Raw genomic sequence first — 19,673 nt, forward strand, 5'->3', positions numbered from 1 at the left:
AGGAACAAATTGTTTCTCAGGGGGTTACTAAAACCCGAGGGGTCTCCGGCGAAGTCTCAGCCAGCCAAAGCCCCTAAGCCCACCAAGCCGTCGGCTCCCAGTATGGAGCCGTCACCAGGTGGAGCGTCTGCTTCCATTTTGGTTCCAGCTGGAACCGAAGTATCAAAATCTCACTCAGCTCCGACCTTGGTTTCGGAGCCGTCAGGGAGCCGTAAGCGATCTAGGTCACCATCCCTAGAGTCGATTCACTCGGCTCTGGGGTCGCCTTTGCTACAATCTGAACGGAGCCATCGGTCCCACTCTTCTCTGTCCTCGAGGCTATCCGATCATGACTTGGAGAGAGTGGTTAGTAGACTCCTCAAATCGCAGGCCCAGGCTAAAATGTTAGCTAGCCATCCTCATCAGGCTGTGGCTGTTTCTCTTTCTGTAGTAGTTCCTCCTCCGACTCCTCCTCTCAGTTCAGAGCCAGAGCTTGTTGGGGCTCGGATCTTGGAAACATCGGCGCTGATGCTTCCCCTTTTGGCTCCGTCGTCTGCTCCAATTTCTTCAGTGGTTCCGTCCTTGGAGGGATCTGGGCGCTGGGACTTTCTCGTCGGCTCTGAGCGGGCAAGTGGCATCAGACCCTTGTCCAACTCCGTTCTCCCTCTCAGAGCCTCGGCGCAGGTAAGCTCAGCTCCTACATTGGCCTCGGAGCTGTCCCTTTCAGTGCTGGAGAGGATTCCTGTCTCTTCGGAGCAGGGGCCCTCTTCTCTGCTGGACAGGGGAGCCTTCGAGGTCATGAGGAGCGTGCTGACTTCTCAGTCTGCACCTCGATCAGCCCCTTCAGCTCCTCCCCCAGGGTGCCTGCTTCGGTCTCTGCCCTTCCTCCAGACCCCAAGCGAGGGAATCAAATGCTCCAGGTCACCCCACTGGGTGTATCTTCCTCTTTTGAGGCCTCCCCTGAGATTTCAGTGGAGCCCCCTCAAGAGAGGAAATGTAAGAGGAAACGTGTTGACTCCCCCGAGTCTGTCACATCAGATACTGACTTGGAGGATTCAGAAGGGTTCCCAAGATCCCCCTCTGAAGATGTCTCTTTCTCAGACATCCTTGAGATCTTTAAGCAGAGGGGGAACTGGACTGCCCTTAACCCTTCTGAGGACGAGTCGGTATACTTGGATGTGTTTGGTTCCCGACCCTCCACCTCCTGGGTGTCTCTGCCTTTCGATCCATTGATGGAAGTAGTGGCTCGGAAGGCATGGTCATCTCCGAATACACTGGAACCAGCCCCCCGCAGGCCCACTAAGTGTATTACGGCCCCTCAAAATAAACAGTTTTTGACAAAGGGTGTCCCTGTGATGCCATGGTGGTAGCAGCTGCCACAAAAAAGGAGTTGGCTGACACTTCTGTACCTGTCCATCCCCCTAATAAAGAGTCTAGGATGATGGACAGATACGGGAAGCAGATGTTTTCCTCAGCGACCTTCTCCATGCGGTCACTGAATTACTTGTGCCACTTCACCCGTCTTCAGAGGGATCTCCTCAAGGAGCTAGGAGATACCCTGCAAGATCCATCAGTTGTGGGGGCTCAGACAAGATTAACTCCCAGCTGGTGACTCTTAATTCAATCGTCAACTCCTCCATGCGGCTCATTTTGTATATGGCTGATGGGGCAAGTAGGGCTGTAGGCACAGGCGTGGCTTTGAGAAGACATGCCTGGATGCGGTTATGTAACTTTGCTGATCCCTTCAAGGTGTCTTTCACCAACACCCCTTTTGATGGTTCTGCTCTGTTTGGACCTCAGGTGAAAGATACCCTTACCAGGTGTGAGCAGGAAGGCAAGACTCTCTCTGCCGTGGGAGTCCGTTTTTCCACTCCCTCTAGACCATACCCTAAAGGTCAGAAGAGTGGAAAGATGTGGTTCCAGAAACCCCAGGGAGCCGTGCCTGACACACATGGCGAGTTTCCCTCCAGAGGCAGAGGAGGGAACAACAATAGATGCCGCCCACGGGGCAGAGGGGGTCCACAGAGTCAGGGCAGCAGAGAATCCTTGTCTGACAAGTCCTTCCAGCACCCCTGAGGGGCTGCCCAGCTGTCCGCCTTCAGAGGCAGTTGGGGGAAGGTTGTCTCTGTACCCAAAAGCCTGGCGTCTCATCACTCGAGACAGATGGGTACGGTCTATCATATCCAGAGGTTACAATATCCCCTTTGTCCACACCCCCTTACAATCAAACAACCCCATCCCAGATGTTCCACCCAGTATAAGGGAACAGGCAGTACAAGAAATTTCAAAACTGCTAAAAAAACGGGCCATCCAACAAGTCCCAGCAGACCAGCAAGGATCCGGAATTTACTCAAAGTTCTTTTTGGTACCAGAAAAGACAGGGGACTGGAGACCCATTTTGGATCTCAGCAGACTAACAAGTCTGTTTAAAGAACGAAGTTCTGGATGATCACGCTTCAGTCCATTCTACCCTTTTTGGGTCCGAACAATTGGATGTGCTCCATAGATCTTCAGGATGTGTACTACCACATCAAAATGGACAGGCGTTCCAGAAGGTTTCTCCACTTCCGGCTGGGAGCCAGTCATTACCAGTTCAGAGCCCTGCCCTTTGGTATCACCACAGCCCCCAGGGTGTTCACCAAATGCATAGCAGTGGTTACCGCTCACCTGAGATGGCAAGGATTCTAGGTGTTTCCATATCTAGATGACTGGCTCCTTACTGCTACCACCAGGCATCAATTGCTGAGAGCCAGGGATTATACCATCCAAACATGCTCCAACCTAGGTATCTCAATAAATTTCGAAAAGTCTGCATTGTCACCTTGTCAGTCTTTAACCTTTATAGACACAAGATTAAATACGAAAGATCTGTCTGCAAGACTTCCAAAAGAGTGGCAGACATTCGCCAACACGAGGGTGCAAAAAGATTCAAGCCAGATTTGTCCTAAAAACCTTGGGCCTCATGGCAGCAGCGATCATATTAGTTCCCCTGGCTTGCTTTCACATGAGGATTCTCCAGTGGATGTTTTTCACCCAATGGCCCTTTCAACAACTCCCTTTGTCTCACAAGATATTAATCACGCAATCGTGCAAAGACCACTTGTCTTGGTGGATGGTCTCCTCATCAGTACCCCAGGGCAGACCATTTGTCCTTCCTCCTCCAGTTGCCACGGTGACCATGGATGCCTCCCTGATTGGGTGGGGGGGCATTTTCAGGGCAGGACTGTCCAGGGCACCTGGCAACCTCACGAGTACCACTTGCACATAAATGTCTTGGAGATGAGGGCGGTGCTTTTAGCGTTGCAAGCTCTTCAGAACTCTCTACCCACTGGGACCATTGTAATTCAGACAGACAATATGTCTGTAGTATGGTATATCAACAAGCAGGGAGGAACCAAGTCATATCCCTTATGTCGAGAAGCACTCAGACTATGGCAGTGGGCGATCTCCTCTCAACGGTTTCTGACAGCAACGCACATCCCTGGGAAGTCCAACATCATAGCAGACAGGCTAAGCAGAGCTATTCTCATGCCTCACGAGTGGTCTCTCAATCGGACTGTAGCAGACAAAATCTTCCACAAATGGGGTCAGCCTTGCTGTGACTTTTTTGCAACTCTTCTCAACAGCAAGTGCGACAATTTCTTCACTCTCTTCCCGGACACTCCCCCAGAGACGCTCTAGTTCACGATTGGCCCCAGGGACTTCTGTAGGCATTCCCACCCTTTCCACTAATTCTGAAACTAATTCAGAAAGCTACCATGCTGGGTTGCAGGATGATCCTCATTGCCCCCTACTGGCCTCGACAAACCTGGTTCCCGTTCCTGCATCATCACCTTCTAGAGCAGCCTTGGAATCTGGACCCAGTTCCAGACCTCCTGATCCATCAGTCGGGCAGGCTGCATCAATCTCTTCAGTCTCTCAACCTCACTGCTTGGTTGCTCCACTTCCAACCTTAGCCAGGCTTACCAGTATTTCCAATTCAGTGCATTAGATTATCCTTTCTTCGCACAAACCTACAACCAGGAAAACTTACGCTAGTAAGTGGAAACATTTTTCTTTCTGGGCAGAGGCTAGAAATATAGATCCTTTTACGGCCCCTGTCCATAACGTTCTAGACTTTTTAGCAGAACTTTTTCAAGTGGGCTCCTCTTCTGCCACCATTAGGTTTCAATTAGCGGCAATCTCTAATTTCCATACGGGCCTGTCAGAAACCAGCATCATGTCCCATAAGCTTTGCAAAGCCTTCCTTAAAGGAACAATCTTGCTCATGCCTCCAGTGAGAGATCCCCCGCCTCCGTGGGACTTGAATTTGATCCTAGCTTCCTTGATACTGCCTCCTTTTGAACCGGCAGCTTCCTGTTCCTTGAAATTGCTGTCTTGGAAAACCCTCTTTTTGGTGGCCATTATTTCAGCGAGGAGAATTTCTGAACTTCAAGCCCTATGTGTTCGTCCTCCTTACCTAATTTTCCATAAGGATAGGGTTTCACTCAGGACTAATCCTTTGTTCCTTCCTAAGATCCCCTCCAAAAATAATTTGAATCAATCCATTGATCTGCCAGTTTTTTTCCCAAATTATTCCAACAAGGCTGAACACAGATTACACCAGTTGGACGTTCATAGGCAATTACGTTTTCTATTTGCATAGGACTGAGCAAATAAGGAAATCAGACCAACTCTTCCTGTCCTATGCGGAGGGTAAGCAGGGTCGACCAGTGTCTAAAGTAACCATATCCAGGTGGTTGTCCTCTATTATTACCCTTGTTTATCAGTTGAGGAATAAAGAACTCCCTGCTAAACCTAAAGGCCACTCTACTAGGGCTTTAGCTACGTCAGTAGCCTTTCAAGAAAGACTACCAATGGAAGCCATTTGTGCTGTGGTCACATGGGCCACCCCTCATACCTTCGTTTCACATTATAAATTGGATGTGGTCTCTAGGAGTAGAGCTGATTTTGGTTCCACTGTGCTCAAGAGTCTGTTCTGATGAGCCACCCAGGACTGAGGTGCTAGGGACACTGTCCCATCCAACAAGAATGAAGGCGAGAGAAACAACTTAACATTAAGAAGTTATGTACCTACCATAACGTTCCATGTTAGTTGTCTTCTTCTCGCCTTCTTTCTTGCTTCCCACCCTCCATCCCCCTAGCCTAGATGGACCGAGAAGAGTACAACTATGAGTCTTGTCACTCGCTGAGCCTTAACCATTTTATGTCCTCTACCTTTTCTTTAGCCCTATAGCTGAAGTCTTGCTATTGGGATAGTTGTCTTCTTGTATTGTGATGGTGTTAGGTCTTCCAAACGAAATCTGGGGATCTAGCGCCAGGCACTGTGGGATATAGGGAGGCCTCGAGCCAGTAAGTAGCTCTCGAGCTTTAGAAAATGGCCGAGTCGGAGCCGAAGATCGGCTCCGAACCCATCCAGCAAGAAAGAAGGCAAGAAGAAGACAACTAACATGGAACGTTATGGTAGGTACATAACTTCTTATTACATCAGTTGGACGTCCATAGACAATTATGCTTTTACTTGCATAGAAACAAGCAAATCAGAAAATCAGACCAGTTGTTCCTGTCTTATACTGAGGGAAAACAAGGCATACCAGTGTCAAAAGTCACCTTATTTAGGTGGTTGACTTCTACTATTACTTTTATATATCAGTTAAGAAATAAAGAGCTTCCTGCTAAACCCAAAGGTCACTCCACCAGAGCTCTAGCTACTTCTGTGGCTTTTCAGGCCAGATTGCCAATGGAAACTATTTGTGCGGCAGCTACATGGGCTAATCCACATACCTTCATTTCACATTATAAGCCTGATGTGGCTTCCAGAAGCAGAGCTGATTTTGGTTCCACTGTTCTGAAGAGTCTGTTCTGATGAGCCACCCAGGATTGAGGTGCTAGGGACGCTGTCCCAACCAGCAAGAATGAAGGCGAGATAGACAACTTAACATTAAGAAGTTATGTACCTACCATAACATTCCATGTTTGTTGTCTACTTCTCGCCTTTTTTCTTGTGTCCCACCCTCCATCCCCCTATCCGAGTAGACCGAGAAGAGTTCAGGTTTGTTTATCACTGGCTGAGTCTTCTCTGGCTATTACTTCTGACTGCCAGTCTCTCCAGTAGGTTCCTGTATCCTGCTACATTTACTGTATTATTATAATTGTTATTATTATGTCTGTAGTTAGGTTACCAAACAAGATCTGGGTATCTAGCGCCAGGCATCATGGGATATAGGGGGGCCTCAAGCCAGTAGGCAGCTCTCGAGCTTTTGATGATGGCCAAGTCGGAGCCGAGGATCAGCTCCAAACCCAATCAGCAAGAAAGAAGGCGAGAAGAAGACAACTAACATGGAATGTTATGGTAGGTACATAACTTCTTATTATAGCTCAGCTCAAGGAAGAAACAACAGTGAAATGTGATTCTGCTAGCATAAAACCTTTGCAGCAGCACAAAGTGGCTTCTGCAGCTGGCAAGCTAGCTCTCAAAAGTTGACCTATTATTTTTGATAATAAAAAGTAGTATAACTTTTTTTTGGGTCATTTGAATTCTTAGGACAGCTTATCATGGACCTGCATAGGAAAATAGGTTTTGCTTGTATTGGCTTACATATCATATGCCTGTATTTTGATTCATAACTGAACTGAAATTATGCCCTTAGCATCACAATATCTTTCATAACATTTCCGTGTATGTGGTTTAAATCAAGGAAAAGTGACATCAGTGTCATTTAATCATCAATTATCTATACAGGTGTAATAACATTTTTTATGTTATAAAATTAATGCCAGTGTAAGTATGTTGGGCAAATTACATAGATATTCAAATAGTTCATTTATGTTATATCATAATGAATGGTAAAGGAGAAGGGTCAGACTTGTCTGTCTTATTATTATCAGCGGATGCCAATACAGAGAAATAATGTCTTTTATACTAGGTAATCAAGATAAGGCCTGGAATGTGGCTTCAAATGAGGGAGAGATTGGTATGCATAATAATTTAAATAACTATGAAGGTGTGTTATAATAATTTGAGTAAATATGATGCGGTGGTGGTGCTGCGGTAGCATTGTCGCCTCACAGTAAGAGGTTGCCCTGTTCGATTCTCAGCTAGACCGTCTTCTGTGTGGAGACATGCGTGAATGGGCGTACCTTCATTGAAGGTTGTGCGTCAGGGCTGGCAACTCAATCTACTGTCAATCATTAGCAGACCAGAGTCCCGCTGTGGCGACCCCTAACCGGGAAAAGCCGAAAGACACAACAACATGAATATAGGTTAGGTGTGTTACTGATGGATATAGTTTTCATCTTTTTTAAGATTCACTCAAACAATTTTCTGAGGAAATGCTTTAGTTCAAGTAATTTTAGCTTTTGACTATATGTACTTGAAAAAATGAGTGTGGGTGCCAGTTACTAGTTTCTGGTGTGGATTGTGGTAGTGCTTGCGATGTTCCTTCTCTGGGCCATTAATCAAGGAATCTGAATCCTCACCACTGACCCTGGTGCAGGACGTTCACTTAGAACAAAAATAGCTACGCACAGTATTTCCAGATGCAACTCTCTGCACCAAGCACAATTTCTCTTAAGAGCACACAGGGTACACACACAGACCAGGTCTGGGTTTCCCCCTATCTCTCTCTCTCTCCAGGTCTCCAGTAAGACTCCCCACTGGCACAGCTATAGAGTTGAGTCCTCAGCCGAGTGTCCCAGGCCAAGTCCTCCACCACCCTCTCTGTGAAACCAGTACTCTGTATCTCTGCTCCAAGTAGCTGACACACAGACACACTCTTTGTGCTTCAATTTTCACACACACACACACACACACACACACACACACACACCTGAGAAAGGCTGGCACAGATTTACTAGCTATGCTCCTCTGCCCAGACTATAAGATAGTTGCTGCCACCAGAACACTCCAATGCCAGCTACTCTAAAGCTTTTACAAAGGTACCCAATTATGCTGAGTGAAATTAATACTAATACAAATGGTAGTGTTTGACCAATGCAATAGAAGCAGCCACAGTGTCACCAAATAAATATAAGTACTCTCAAATGTTAAAACATTCTCTAAAAGACCAGCCACAATGAAAAGTTTAAATATATTTAATAATAACTAATAAAATAACATGAAAATACTAAATATCTATTTACAATAAATGCCAAAGTTTCAATCACAGGAAATATTAAAATAACACAGATGAATAGATTCATACAGACACAGAAAATATATATTTTCCTGATTGACCTAAAGAATTATTAATTCCCCAGTTAAAATATATTTTCCTGATTGATCTAAAGAATTACTAATTCCCCAGTTACTTACTAAATTAAGACAAGATGACACTGGTGAATGATCCTTCAATGTCAGGTTTCAGAAACATATTGCTCTGAGACTTCTGTCTCATCTAGTATTAAAACATCATCTCAGTGCTGGATTACAGAATGACATCCCATATATCTGGTCATCTGACTTCTGGTTCCCATATTACCCCCTTTACTAGAAACTGAACCAGAATCTCATACATATGTTTTACCATGCACACAGACAGAACTTTGCTAAGATGTATTATAGCATCTGGAAGCCATAAAAACATTTCAACACTTCCACGCTTCCAGGGTACCAATTAGTTCTTTGCTAAGGACAATACATTAGGATTCCTAGTCTTTGTTTTCACAGACATTTCATCTCTGGCTGCAGTCAGAACTGTAAGATACAATATTTATGATCTAAATTAAATAATTTAATTTCAGGATATTTTTCTAAAAGTTAGCTGAGGCTGAGCTTAACATTTTCTCTTCCAGTACCCACTGTTACAATATATACAGTTAATCAGTTACAATAGTACAAACTGACATACAGGTATATTTGTTCTGTCCAGGGGCACACTGTTGGTACATTTTTAACACAAGTAGCTTTACAAATACATTTTTCAACACAAGCATCTGTACAAATCAGTTTGATGTACAAATGACATATAATTCTTTACAAAACTCCAGCTAGCTCTGATGGCATATGTTATACATCCAATGCCCTACTTCTCCTGGCATAGTCAAAGTAAACTTTATTGTCGTGTATCCTAAAAGAAATTTTGTGCATCAGCTCAATTCTTGAGATTACAAAGGAAATGTAAAACACAACACATACAAGAAGAGGAATAAGCGTACTAGCAAATACAATACTACTCTCAATACACATAAGAAGGAGCAGAGACATTTACCAACACTCAAATATGAAAAGAATACCCTCCCCTAAGTTAAATTAACTACCCCATTTAAAGTAATACAAAATAAACTACAGACTGAGCAATGCATAAGTTATTTGTCTAATATTGCACTGGGTGGGTTAAATAATACTGACTATGGATATAATAAATAAATATTGAATTTAGTTGGAATTTATACAAGTAAAAACTGACTTATTATGTGACCAGACCTTTGTGACTAGTGTCCAAGTTCAGAAGTCTTATCACTGTAAGGTAGAAACTGTTTCTGAATCTTGTAGTCCTACAACAGATACTTCAATATCTTCTGCCTGATGCCAGATGCTTAAACAGTCCATGTGCAGGATGCTTGATGTCCTTTATTATTTTGGTGGCCCTTTGGATGCTTCTTGCAGAATAAAGTTGATGTATCGATAGAAGACTGGAACCTGTTACCTTCTCTGTGACCCTCACCACTCTCTGTAGTGCCTTCCTTTCTGTAACTGTGCAGCTTCCAAACCATACTGTGAAGTTGAGGTAATAGCTGGCAATACCTCATATCATCACAGTGCTAATGGGAAACGAGGATCAAAGTGAATAATGTATTAGCTAGAGGATGAAACTGTGTACATAGAAACTGAATGGGCTCATTAATACACACACACACACACACACACACACACACACACACACACACACACACACACACACACACACACACACACACACAGTTATGTTGTACTTGAAACAAGCCTGCTCCAGATTTGTTAAATGACAATAAATACATTAAAAAAACAAGAACTTAAGGTGTTATTTATAGGTATGTGGTCTAGGATGTATTCTCAGCTTTTGTAAGAGCTACGGAAATAGGAGTGCTTCTGCTTGTACTGACTGTGTTCTTTCACAATTGAGGAAAATTGCTGAAAATAGTTAATTTGGTTTTCTAGGGCAAAATGAAACTTATATTCCTCAGTATATATTTCTCAAATGTGCAGCTGGGTGAGAATTTAGGTAATCAAGGAGAGTATTAGTTCCAGTCCAGGAATGGATAGTGCTTTATCAGGAGGGCTTGGAGTCCCTCGGGTGGAGAGTTTCAAGTCAGGGAAGATATGTGGGAGGTTAGACTAAGATCATGCGTTTGGAGGATGCTATTACAATAATACAGGGCATTCCCACAGACACACAGACACACAGACACACACACACACACACACACACACCCACACAGATATATATGTGTATATGGATATATATATATATATATATATATATATATATATATATATATATATATATATACATATGTGTATTTATATGCATATATTATTCTAAGAAATATAAATTGACTTGTGGTTAGATAGAGTTAGTATATCAGTAAATTATGCATAGCTAGTTGTAGGAATTAGTCGTCGTCATCATCAACCCCATTTTTCTTATTTTTACTTCTTGTTGTGGTGTCATATCGACATTAGTCAATGTGACCAAATCACTTAGACCCAGATTTTACAATACCATGTAGCTAGGCTTGATTCAAATCAATCAAGGAATTTAAGTTTCTGATGCCAGACTGGATGCATTCCTAGACATTAGGGTCTACAACTGAAAAACAGTGGTTATTGTAGCTTCATTTAGTAAGGGGATAGTGATCATTAAAGAGGGAGCACTGTTTGTTAGGCACTGAAAATCGTAGAATATTAAAACTGAGGTGGGCTAAGTTATGATGTTTATTTCTTGGTAGTTGTGTTTATTTGAACAACATGGACAACGTCTTGTTTTGAACAATTTTTTTAACTACTGCTTATTTTGTACTTAATGGGCAGTAATTTTTAACCACAACTTTTGAATGTTTTTTTAGGCACATATGAATTTTTTATAATTTTTAACGTTATCTTAAGATATTACAAGTTTGGCTGGTCATGTTGATGTACTTGTTTTAATTTTGATAGCATTGAAAAGCAACTTTTTAAGTCTCTAACATAACCTGGTGGTTTGCTAGTTTTAATGGCTAATTAGCATATTTTATTAATTGGAGTTCTAGTCACATGATTTGGACTAGAAGCTATTTAAGCACTGAATTTTTAATGATGGTTCATCTTGATAAAGCCTGGTATGACTCCAGGCGAAGGCACTTGATGTAATATTCTTCTTTTCATTTTTTTGTTCTTTATTAAAGTCAATTTTGATTCAAGACACGTTGGACAGTTCCGTTCCTTTCAAGCCTTTGGATATTTTACTTTGTTCTTGATTTGGATCTGCTTTGTTTTGAGTTTGGCACTGAAAATCGTAAATCTTTTCTTTAATAGTGAACCTCCCTGCTGGATATGAGAAATGTTTAAACTCAGAAATTTATATACTCCATTATGATTAATGACAATGTTGTCTTAGAATGAAGTTTATAGATGCCTATTCCTTTTTTTTCTATTAGAATCTCATTGAAGGCTCCTTGTTTGCAATTTGTTATCTGAGGGAGGAAATCTTTGCAGGATGGCATAACCAACCTGAGACAGATTTAATAGAGATAGTAACAAGAACTTGTAATCTATCAGGGAACATGGATAAATAAGCTAGGAAGTGAAGTGAGAAGCAGAGCAGCATGCTGCTCAACTATTGCATAAAAATACAAAGGTATTACAGGAGAAGACAAGTCAGTTAAAATATTTGGAGAATGAATTAAGAACTGGAGACATTAATAAGCAAAATGAAATAGATAAGGTTAGGCAGGAATGTGAATTTTTTTATACAAAATGTGACTTTCTGATAGAACCACTTACACATTTTGCAACTTCTCAAGCGTACCAGAGGGCATTAGCTGTTAGATTGAGACAAAAAAAAGGACTTGATGATTTATTGCATTGATGAGATCTAATGAGGGAGGGTACTAACTACAGAGCCAATCATAACAGTGAAGATATTTAGAAAGTTTTGTCAGGAGCTTTACATGACTGAAGTTGAGTGGGGGAGGGGTGGGCAAGGAATATGGATAATCAGGAATATTTGACAGAAGTGGAGTTGCAAAATAATTACATCTGATCAGGCAAATGCATTTTGACCCCTTCATTGCTGAAATAAATATGGATGTGATAAAAAAAATAATACACTGGTGAGTGTTAGTCTTCCTACAGAAACTCGGAAATCATGTAAGGATACAGAACACTATATTTAACATATATTTTCATTATTATTTAATGATATTACAACTCATTATATGCCTTCACCATGGAAACAAGCCATAATAGTGGTTTTACGAAGGGATGGAAAAGATCTGACTTTGCCATTATCTTATAGATCAATTTCAATCATTAATCTTGATTGTAAGTTATATCTATTACAGGCAGTCCCCAGGTTACAGACATCCAACTTGCGAATGACCCATAGATAAGAACAGGCTGCTGCAATGTCGGAAATAACGTGAAAAAAAATAAAAAAATCTTGTCCAAATTTAAACCTTAAAATGAAGAATTCTGTTGTACTTTCCTTTTTCCCGTTCATGAAGCTGCTTGCATGTCTTGCTAGAGCAATGACTTCTGCCTTCATGGAGAGCAAGAGATCCGATTGGTTAAGAGATCGCTGTGTTGGTGACCTGATTGTTCAAGACTGCTGACTTGTACAGTACACAGTATTGAAGCAGTTACTGTACTGTACAGTAGAATGGACATATGACATCGTGGCTCACTAGGGTGTAGGTGACAGTAGGAGGCCTGGCAGAGGTCTAAGAGGTCAGGAAAGAGTGGACAACATTCATGGGTGATGCCTGTAGTACAGAAATGTGAAGTGAAGTTAAAAAGAAGTAAGTTTAACATACTTTTCTTTTTTGTATGGTACATTCTACTGTACTGTACTGTATTGTAGTATGGTTCAGTAGAATGTTCCGTGTTCATGTTTCGACTTGCATACAAATTTGACTTAAGGACAGACTAAAAAACGGATCTCATCCTTAACCCGAGGACTGCCTTTATTACAGTTCATGTAGCTAAATATATGCACAATTTGATTAAAAACAGCTCATTTGGATTTGTTGGTGGAGGCAGACATTTTACAGGATTTGGAAACCACCTTTTTGATGACAGAAATACAAAGGATTCAAAGATAATAATTACTCTGGATATGGAAAATGCGTTTGATCGGGTAGAATGGGATTATTTTACATGCATGTTGTTTGTCTATGGAATCTCAAATTTGTAGAATGACTTATGTCTATGCAGATTGTAAGGTACACATAAAGACAAACAGAGACCTTTACTTTTCCTTTAAGCTAGCTGAGGGACTTGTCAGGGTTATATCTTTTCACTACTTCTGTTTGCTTTGTATTTAGAAACCTTAGCAGTTATGGCTCTGAATTAAATGTGAGAAAATATTTTGTAGCTTAGGAAAAACTGAAAATATCTTTGTTTGCTGCTGATGTTCTTGTGTATTTGACTATGCCTGAACAGGATTTACATACTCTGTTTATGCCTTTTGAGAATTTAGGGTCATTTTTTAGGATATAATGTCAGTAAAAGCAAGATAAAGACAATAGCTATAAATTATGGACCAATGCAAAAATTAAAGAGTGAATTAAGGTTTATTATGAGACATCTCATTTAAAGTACCTAGGTGTTTGGTTAGGTTAGACTATACATCACAGAAACATTTATTATGAATAGATGAAAGCTGAGAGCAGAGATCAGTAGTGAGAAAATAGTAGGGCTGGATTTAGGTCAGAAGGTTTAGACATTGCATTTTTTTTCATGCTCCGTCCATTTTGGGCTTTTCCAGTAGATGCTCAAATATAATTTATGAAACACTTGAAAAGTATAATTATATATATTTTTTGGGATGATGGAAAATGTAATGTAGCATAGAATAAACTGATTGTTGCCAAGGAGGTGGCTGTATTGGGTGTTCCTAATCCTTACCTCTGTCATGATGCTCTGCAAATGAAGATATTTTTATTTATTATACATGGAATCTTATTCTACAAAACAGAATGTGATAACTAGATTCATGACAGGGATGAGTTTAATGGGTTCTTGTCAATTTGCCAAAAGTATTTACAGCAAAAGTAAAGAGACTGGACTACATTTACCGAAACTACTTTAATTGCTAGTCGAGTTTGTCTCTTTTCTCCACTGCTGTTTGAACAAGGAGTTTATATGTGTAACTTCGGAAGGTGTGGGCGTCTCCGCTCACATGGAGGGTTCACTGGGCTTGTCCCTCTCCAAAACAAATGGTACCTCAAATGCTTGTCAGTGGCACTTTTAGCGAACATTTTTCAAAAATGTTGCATTCATTAAAACTGCCTTTGGTAAGTTGACATAAATCTGAGTTTAATAGAGTAGCACTTTGGTTTTGTAATGGGAAGCAGAGGGAACCCCCTGCATGATGAATCATGCTTTTTATACATTGATACAGGCTTTAAAAAGAGGGGATATGAAAGCATGGGTGAGTTTATTGCACATTGATAATGCTAAAATGGATAATACCAGTGAAGGTCTGCAGCTTTGGAACAAGAAGAAAACTAGTTTGATTTACTGGGAGCAGATGCAAAGTGGTGAAAGCTTGTGTACTTCGTAAACTTAGTTTGGTAACAGCTGGGTTTAAACAGTGGTATCAGGTTAGAATATGAGAGATTGCTGTGTAGAGCAGGGGCATGAACTTTATGACTGTGTTGTTAAGCCTGCCTCCAATTCTATTTACTCATTATTAAGGGGACCAAGAAGTGACCAGCTGATGACTAAAAGGTTTGTTAAAAAGGCATTTAGAGTAATAAGAAAATAAAAAAATGGGGATAGTAAGCAAGCCAAAGCAAATCTGGGCAGCAGATTTAGGTGAGGACATGGATAGTGAGATATGGGGATTAATTTGTCAACTGCTATGATATGCTACAAAAGCCAAGAAATGTTTAATGTTTGCATAGAAATGTCTGTATAAGTGTTTTTAAACCCCATTTGCATTGTAATGGATGTTTCCATAAGTTGATTCCGTTTGCTGAGGATGTGATACAGGGGCACTGGATCATGGAAACATATTTTTGTCTTGCCAGAGGATGTATAAATATAATATGGATATGCAAAAATTATTAAAATTGGTTCTTGGTAAGGCAATAATTTGTACTAAGGCATAGATGTATGCAGAGTATGATGAATCACTATAGTTGATGGGAAGTGAACAGACACTGGTGTTCTTAATGATGAAGTTACCAAAAAAAAAAAAAAAAATTATAACCAGGAAATAGAAATTAGAGAGCAGCATACAGATAAAGTGAAAGGGTGGAAGAAGTGCCTCAAGGCTGTATCCCTGTATTCTGTTTCCTACAGGCTGTTGAGGGGAGATCTGTGCCTGACGTACTAAGCATTGTCAGACCCCACCCTGATGGGCCTCCTGTATATCTGCAAATGAAACAGCACCAGAATTACCCTTTCCAAAGACTTAAACCTTGCCTGTCATATAAATAGGACCTGCTGGACAGACAAGTATGTATCTCAGAAACCACCCCTTCTCTGAAAGAGGCTCCATATCCATGTGAAGCAGAGTTCCTTTGTAACCCAACTCAAGTGTAACTTGGGCAATTGGATGGGAAGCAGGAAATTCAACCCTGGTTTAGCACCTATGTCTCTAATGGACACAGGACCCTGCTTGTAAATGTTTCATCTCCGAAGCACCTGCTTACACTTAGCAAGAGTATCAGAACTTGTCATACATAGATTTGGGTCCATGGCTAGGCTTAAAAGACCCTTGTAATTGTTAGCCTAGTAAATGTCTATGAACCTGTGAACCTATATAAGTAGGTACCAGTTCTAATTTATAATTCCTAACTTCTGCAGCATCCACATTTTAGGGTCTATTTATCAGAGTATAATATCCCAAAGAAATATGAAAGCACCATTTTTTTTTTACTATTTGACTCTGGCAGCAGGGCTGAAATCTATCTAAGTATCCTTTATGCAGGCAACCGTTTGTGTCTGTTGGCACTGGCTGAAAATTAATGATACATTGTTTTGTTTTCTGTGTTCCTTCATGTTCCATATGTTCCATTCATTAGTAAAGCCTCTGTTGACAACTTTTTTTTTTTCAGAGTGTAATACCATGCTGAACTGTGCAGGCACAATTTATGCCAACTGTTGCCAGCCCCTGTGAACATGCTTTTATCTTGCATAACCCTAATGCATCCATCTTAAAACTATCCAGATTTAATAATAAGTTATTTTTGGAACATCATCAGTTGTCTCAAGTGAATTATTTCAATTGCTTGTTTAGTTGTGCTTAATTTTACCAGCATATAAAACTGAAATAAAGCCCACTTTGCTTGCTTAGATAAAAGTAAAAATCTAAATAGGCATAAATTCCTGTACAATGGAAAAAATGTGTCAACTCATTTTATTTTCTTTTTTTTCAGCGTCCACCACCAACTAGTCGTTACGCAATTATGAGTACACAATTGAAGCACACAAACCTAACAATGATCAATTATGGTGTTTTCTTTCAAATATGCAAGGCTCATGGCATTGGCTTTGATGTTAAGGTAAAATGATGTCTTTTAAATAACGTATAGCATATATAACTAGTTTATAGCATATATAACCTGTTGAAATGCAGAAAAGAAAGAAAATAATTCTCATCACATAACTGTATTTTAGCATGTGCTTGGTAAATAACGACATTTAAGCAGACATTGATTTTAGATTAACTTTGCAAAGAGTTTTGGTGTGGTTCAGAGAATTATTAGAAAGAGCAGGATATGAGAGTGATAGGAAGCTGAACATTATTCAGGGTGAAATTAGGTGAGAAGATGAGGCCAAGGAAGTTAGTACATGAGAATGTCAGCAGTTTGGAACATAGATGAATATCACCAAGAGTAAAACTACAGTTCTCAAACTTTTACATTGAAAATCTTGGAAAAAGACAAAATAGTCAGAGGTCAAATGCTCAAAGTCAAACAAATGTTATAAATATTAATGCTATTTGATCACAGTGAAACTGTATAACAATCCCAATGTCTTCATACATAACCCTTTAGACAAACTACTACCCAATCAACAAAAGTATCTCACCTCTATTTAGCCAAAACCTGAGCTTCTATGCAAACATGGAAACCCAAATAAACAAAGTTCTGTCACAACTCAAAATGTCTTACAAAATATCTCACTTGCTAACATCTGACGCTTTTTTAAGGGCAAAAACACTCATCTGCTTGTTTTTCAGTAAAGAAGTTTTGATTTCTAAACAAATTTTAAGTGCTTGATTACTCTGAAGTTTCAAATGAGTTTGTCTGCGGTGAATGGTTCTTTTTTCCTGTTTTTTTAGGACTCTCAGCCAGCGACAAGTTCCAGTCTTCTATCATATACATATATACATAAGCATACACACACACACACACACACACACACACGTATGCATGCGTGTGTGTATGTGTGAATATATATACATATATATATATATATATATATATATATATATATATATATAAAAGCAAAGAACTGACTTCCTATAAGGATCCCAATTATTCAGGCTTGTGTACAACCAAACATCCTGTACCTTAGCAGCTAAACTAATGTGAAAACCCCTGTCCTACAACCTCAGGAGTCATGACCATTCAGCTTATTTGCAACTAGCCCCTAAAACAAGCTTCACTGCACAGATCACTGCTACTCTGTTCTCAGTCCCAAACTGTGGGAATTTATTCCCTTATATTTAAAAGAAATACCATCATACCCAGTATGCTGGACATAACTAAAAACTCATCTTCTGAAACTTGCCAAAAGCCAGTGTTATGCTACTGGCCACATTACCTAAGCACACCATATTCTGTCACCGTCTAATAACTTTCTTACTCTCCATATCCCTCCAGCTGTTTATTACAGTTAGCTTAACATTTGATACTCCTGTATATAGTGCACATAGGCACATTTTAACTTTAGTCATCTGTATAATGTAAATAATTTCTCATAATAAAGCCTGAAGTATACTTACCCTATTGATGAATTACTTTAACTTTGTTGTACATATTGTATTATCTGTATTGTATAATTTATATTTTTTGCTGTGCATTTCCCCAGGCTGAGACTGAAATTGGTCATTTGTGAGCAATGCTCTACCCGGGTTAACAAATTCAAATAGAGACATAAAATAAATAAATTACTCTGGACATGAATGGTGTGTCTTGGTTAGTAAGAATTGCTCAGGGAAGTCATATTCTAGGAAAAAACCCATACTAGTTCTTTTGCTATGGACTTCACATTGCTTCATCATAGAGGCACTGCCTCTGGAAACTTTGTTGCATAATCAGTGACTACTTAGTCAATTTTACAAGTGGACCCACATTGTCCATTTATATTCATTCAGATAGGATATCTACAGTGGGTAAGGGGAGCAAAGGGTTCTTAAGCCCTGGGTTATTTGCTGTCCTTTGACATTCTGGGAAAGCTGCACAAAAATTATCCATGTCCTTCATAATAAGAGGTTAGTAAAATCTAGCTAAAAAAATCTAGCTTTTGTCTTATCCATTCCTAAATGATCACCCAAAATGTGGTGCTAACTTCACTGCAAGTTTTCTAAAAGACCTTGGAACTAACACTTGGATCAATGTCTGATCTTTTTCTTTGGTCATCCTGTACAGCAGCTGATTTCTTAGTTCAAACTATGGCTAGGAAGTGAAGCTATTTTTGTCACTTTAGTTTGCCATCTACTCTTTCTTTACATTATCTGCTTAGCTGGCGTTAGGCACCAGTGAACCCTGCAGTTGCCCAACCGCAAGTCATCTTGTTTTGATATTTTTGTAACATATTTGACAAACCAACACAAGCTAGTACAGAAATCATGCATACTTAATAAACCAGAAGGGTAATAATAATTTAAATTCAAAGATATCTCTGGTTATAACAGTGTTTTGTCAGGTAAGAGGCATCACAATTTTATTAAATATTTTACCACTGACATATTGCCCTTGGCTTAATTAAATCCTACTGATGGACACTCTCTCCACCATAACTATCATCATAGTTGGCTTTAGGCACCTGAAATACCTATGGCTGCAGTGGGACCCCTTTAATCATCCTTGACTTTCTGGAGCTCCACAAAAGCTGCTGCTAGTTAAGGAAAAATTAAGAGAAAAAAAAGGATTCATTTTCTAATTAAGCTGTTTAACTGAAACAGGGATGTGATATGACCATTTTAGGATAAAGCTGATAATCAGTGAATAAACATAAGCAAGGTAGGCACTAGATTTCAGCAGTACCGAGTGACTGATTTCAGTGCATACCTTGGATTTTTAAGAAGAGCTGATGCTTCTGATCTTCAGGGATATTTTCTGTTTCAGGGGGGTTTATAAAATAATGGCAGAACACCAGATACTATAACTCATATTTTTTTGCTCAAGAATTCCAGGCAAAGCCAAAATAATAGCAGAAAAAAGGCTCAGGAGCCCATTTTAAATATGACTCTAATTCACTTAAAAACAATGGAATAACACATTTTGCATCAACATGCATTTTTGGACAATAAGAAGTATGAAACTCTGATGTCTGT

The 19,673-nt window shown here is 40.1% G+C and overlaps 1 protein-coding gene across 3 annotated transcripts in view; it reads left to right on the forward strand.

Annotated features, from left to right (window-relative positions):
• IQCH (IQ motif containing H) overlaps positions 1 to 19,673 on the forward strand; it is a 4,045,691-nt gene that overhangs the window by 3,656,352 nt on the left and 369,666 nt on the right. For all 3 annotated transcript variants that reach the window (XM_044077880.1, XM_044077881.1, XM_044077882.1), the window contains one exon: positions 16,546 to 16,671. In XM_044077880.1, coding sequence (XP_043933815.1) covers positions 16,546 to 16,671 — 126 coding nt within the window. The remainder of the gene's footprint in view (positions 1 to 16,545; positions 16,672 to 19,673) is intronic.

Source organism: Protopterus annectens, chromosome 7.part0 (assembly GCF_019279795.1).
Source record: "Protopterus annectens isolate FY-2018-M chromosome 7.part0, PAN1.0, whole genome shotgun sequence".
Taxonomy (NCBI): domain Eukaryota; kingdom Metazoa; phylum Chordata; order Ceratodontiformes; family Protopteridae; genus Protopterus; species Protopterus annectens.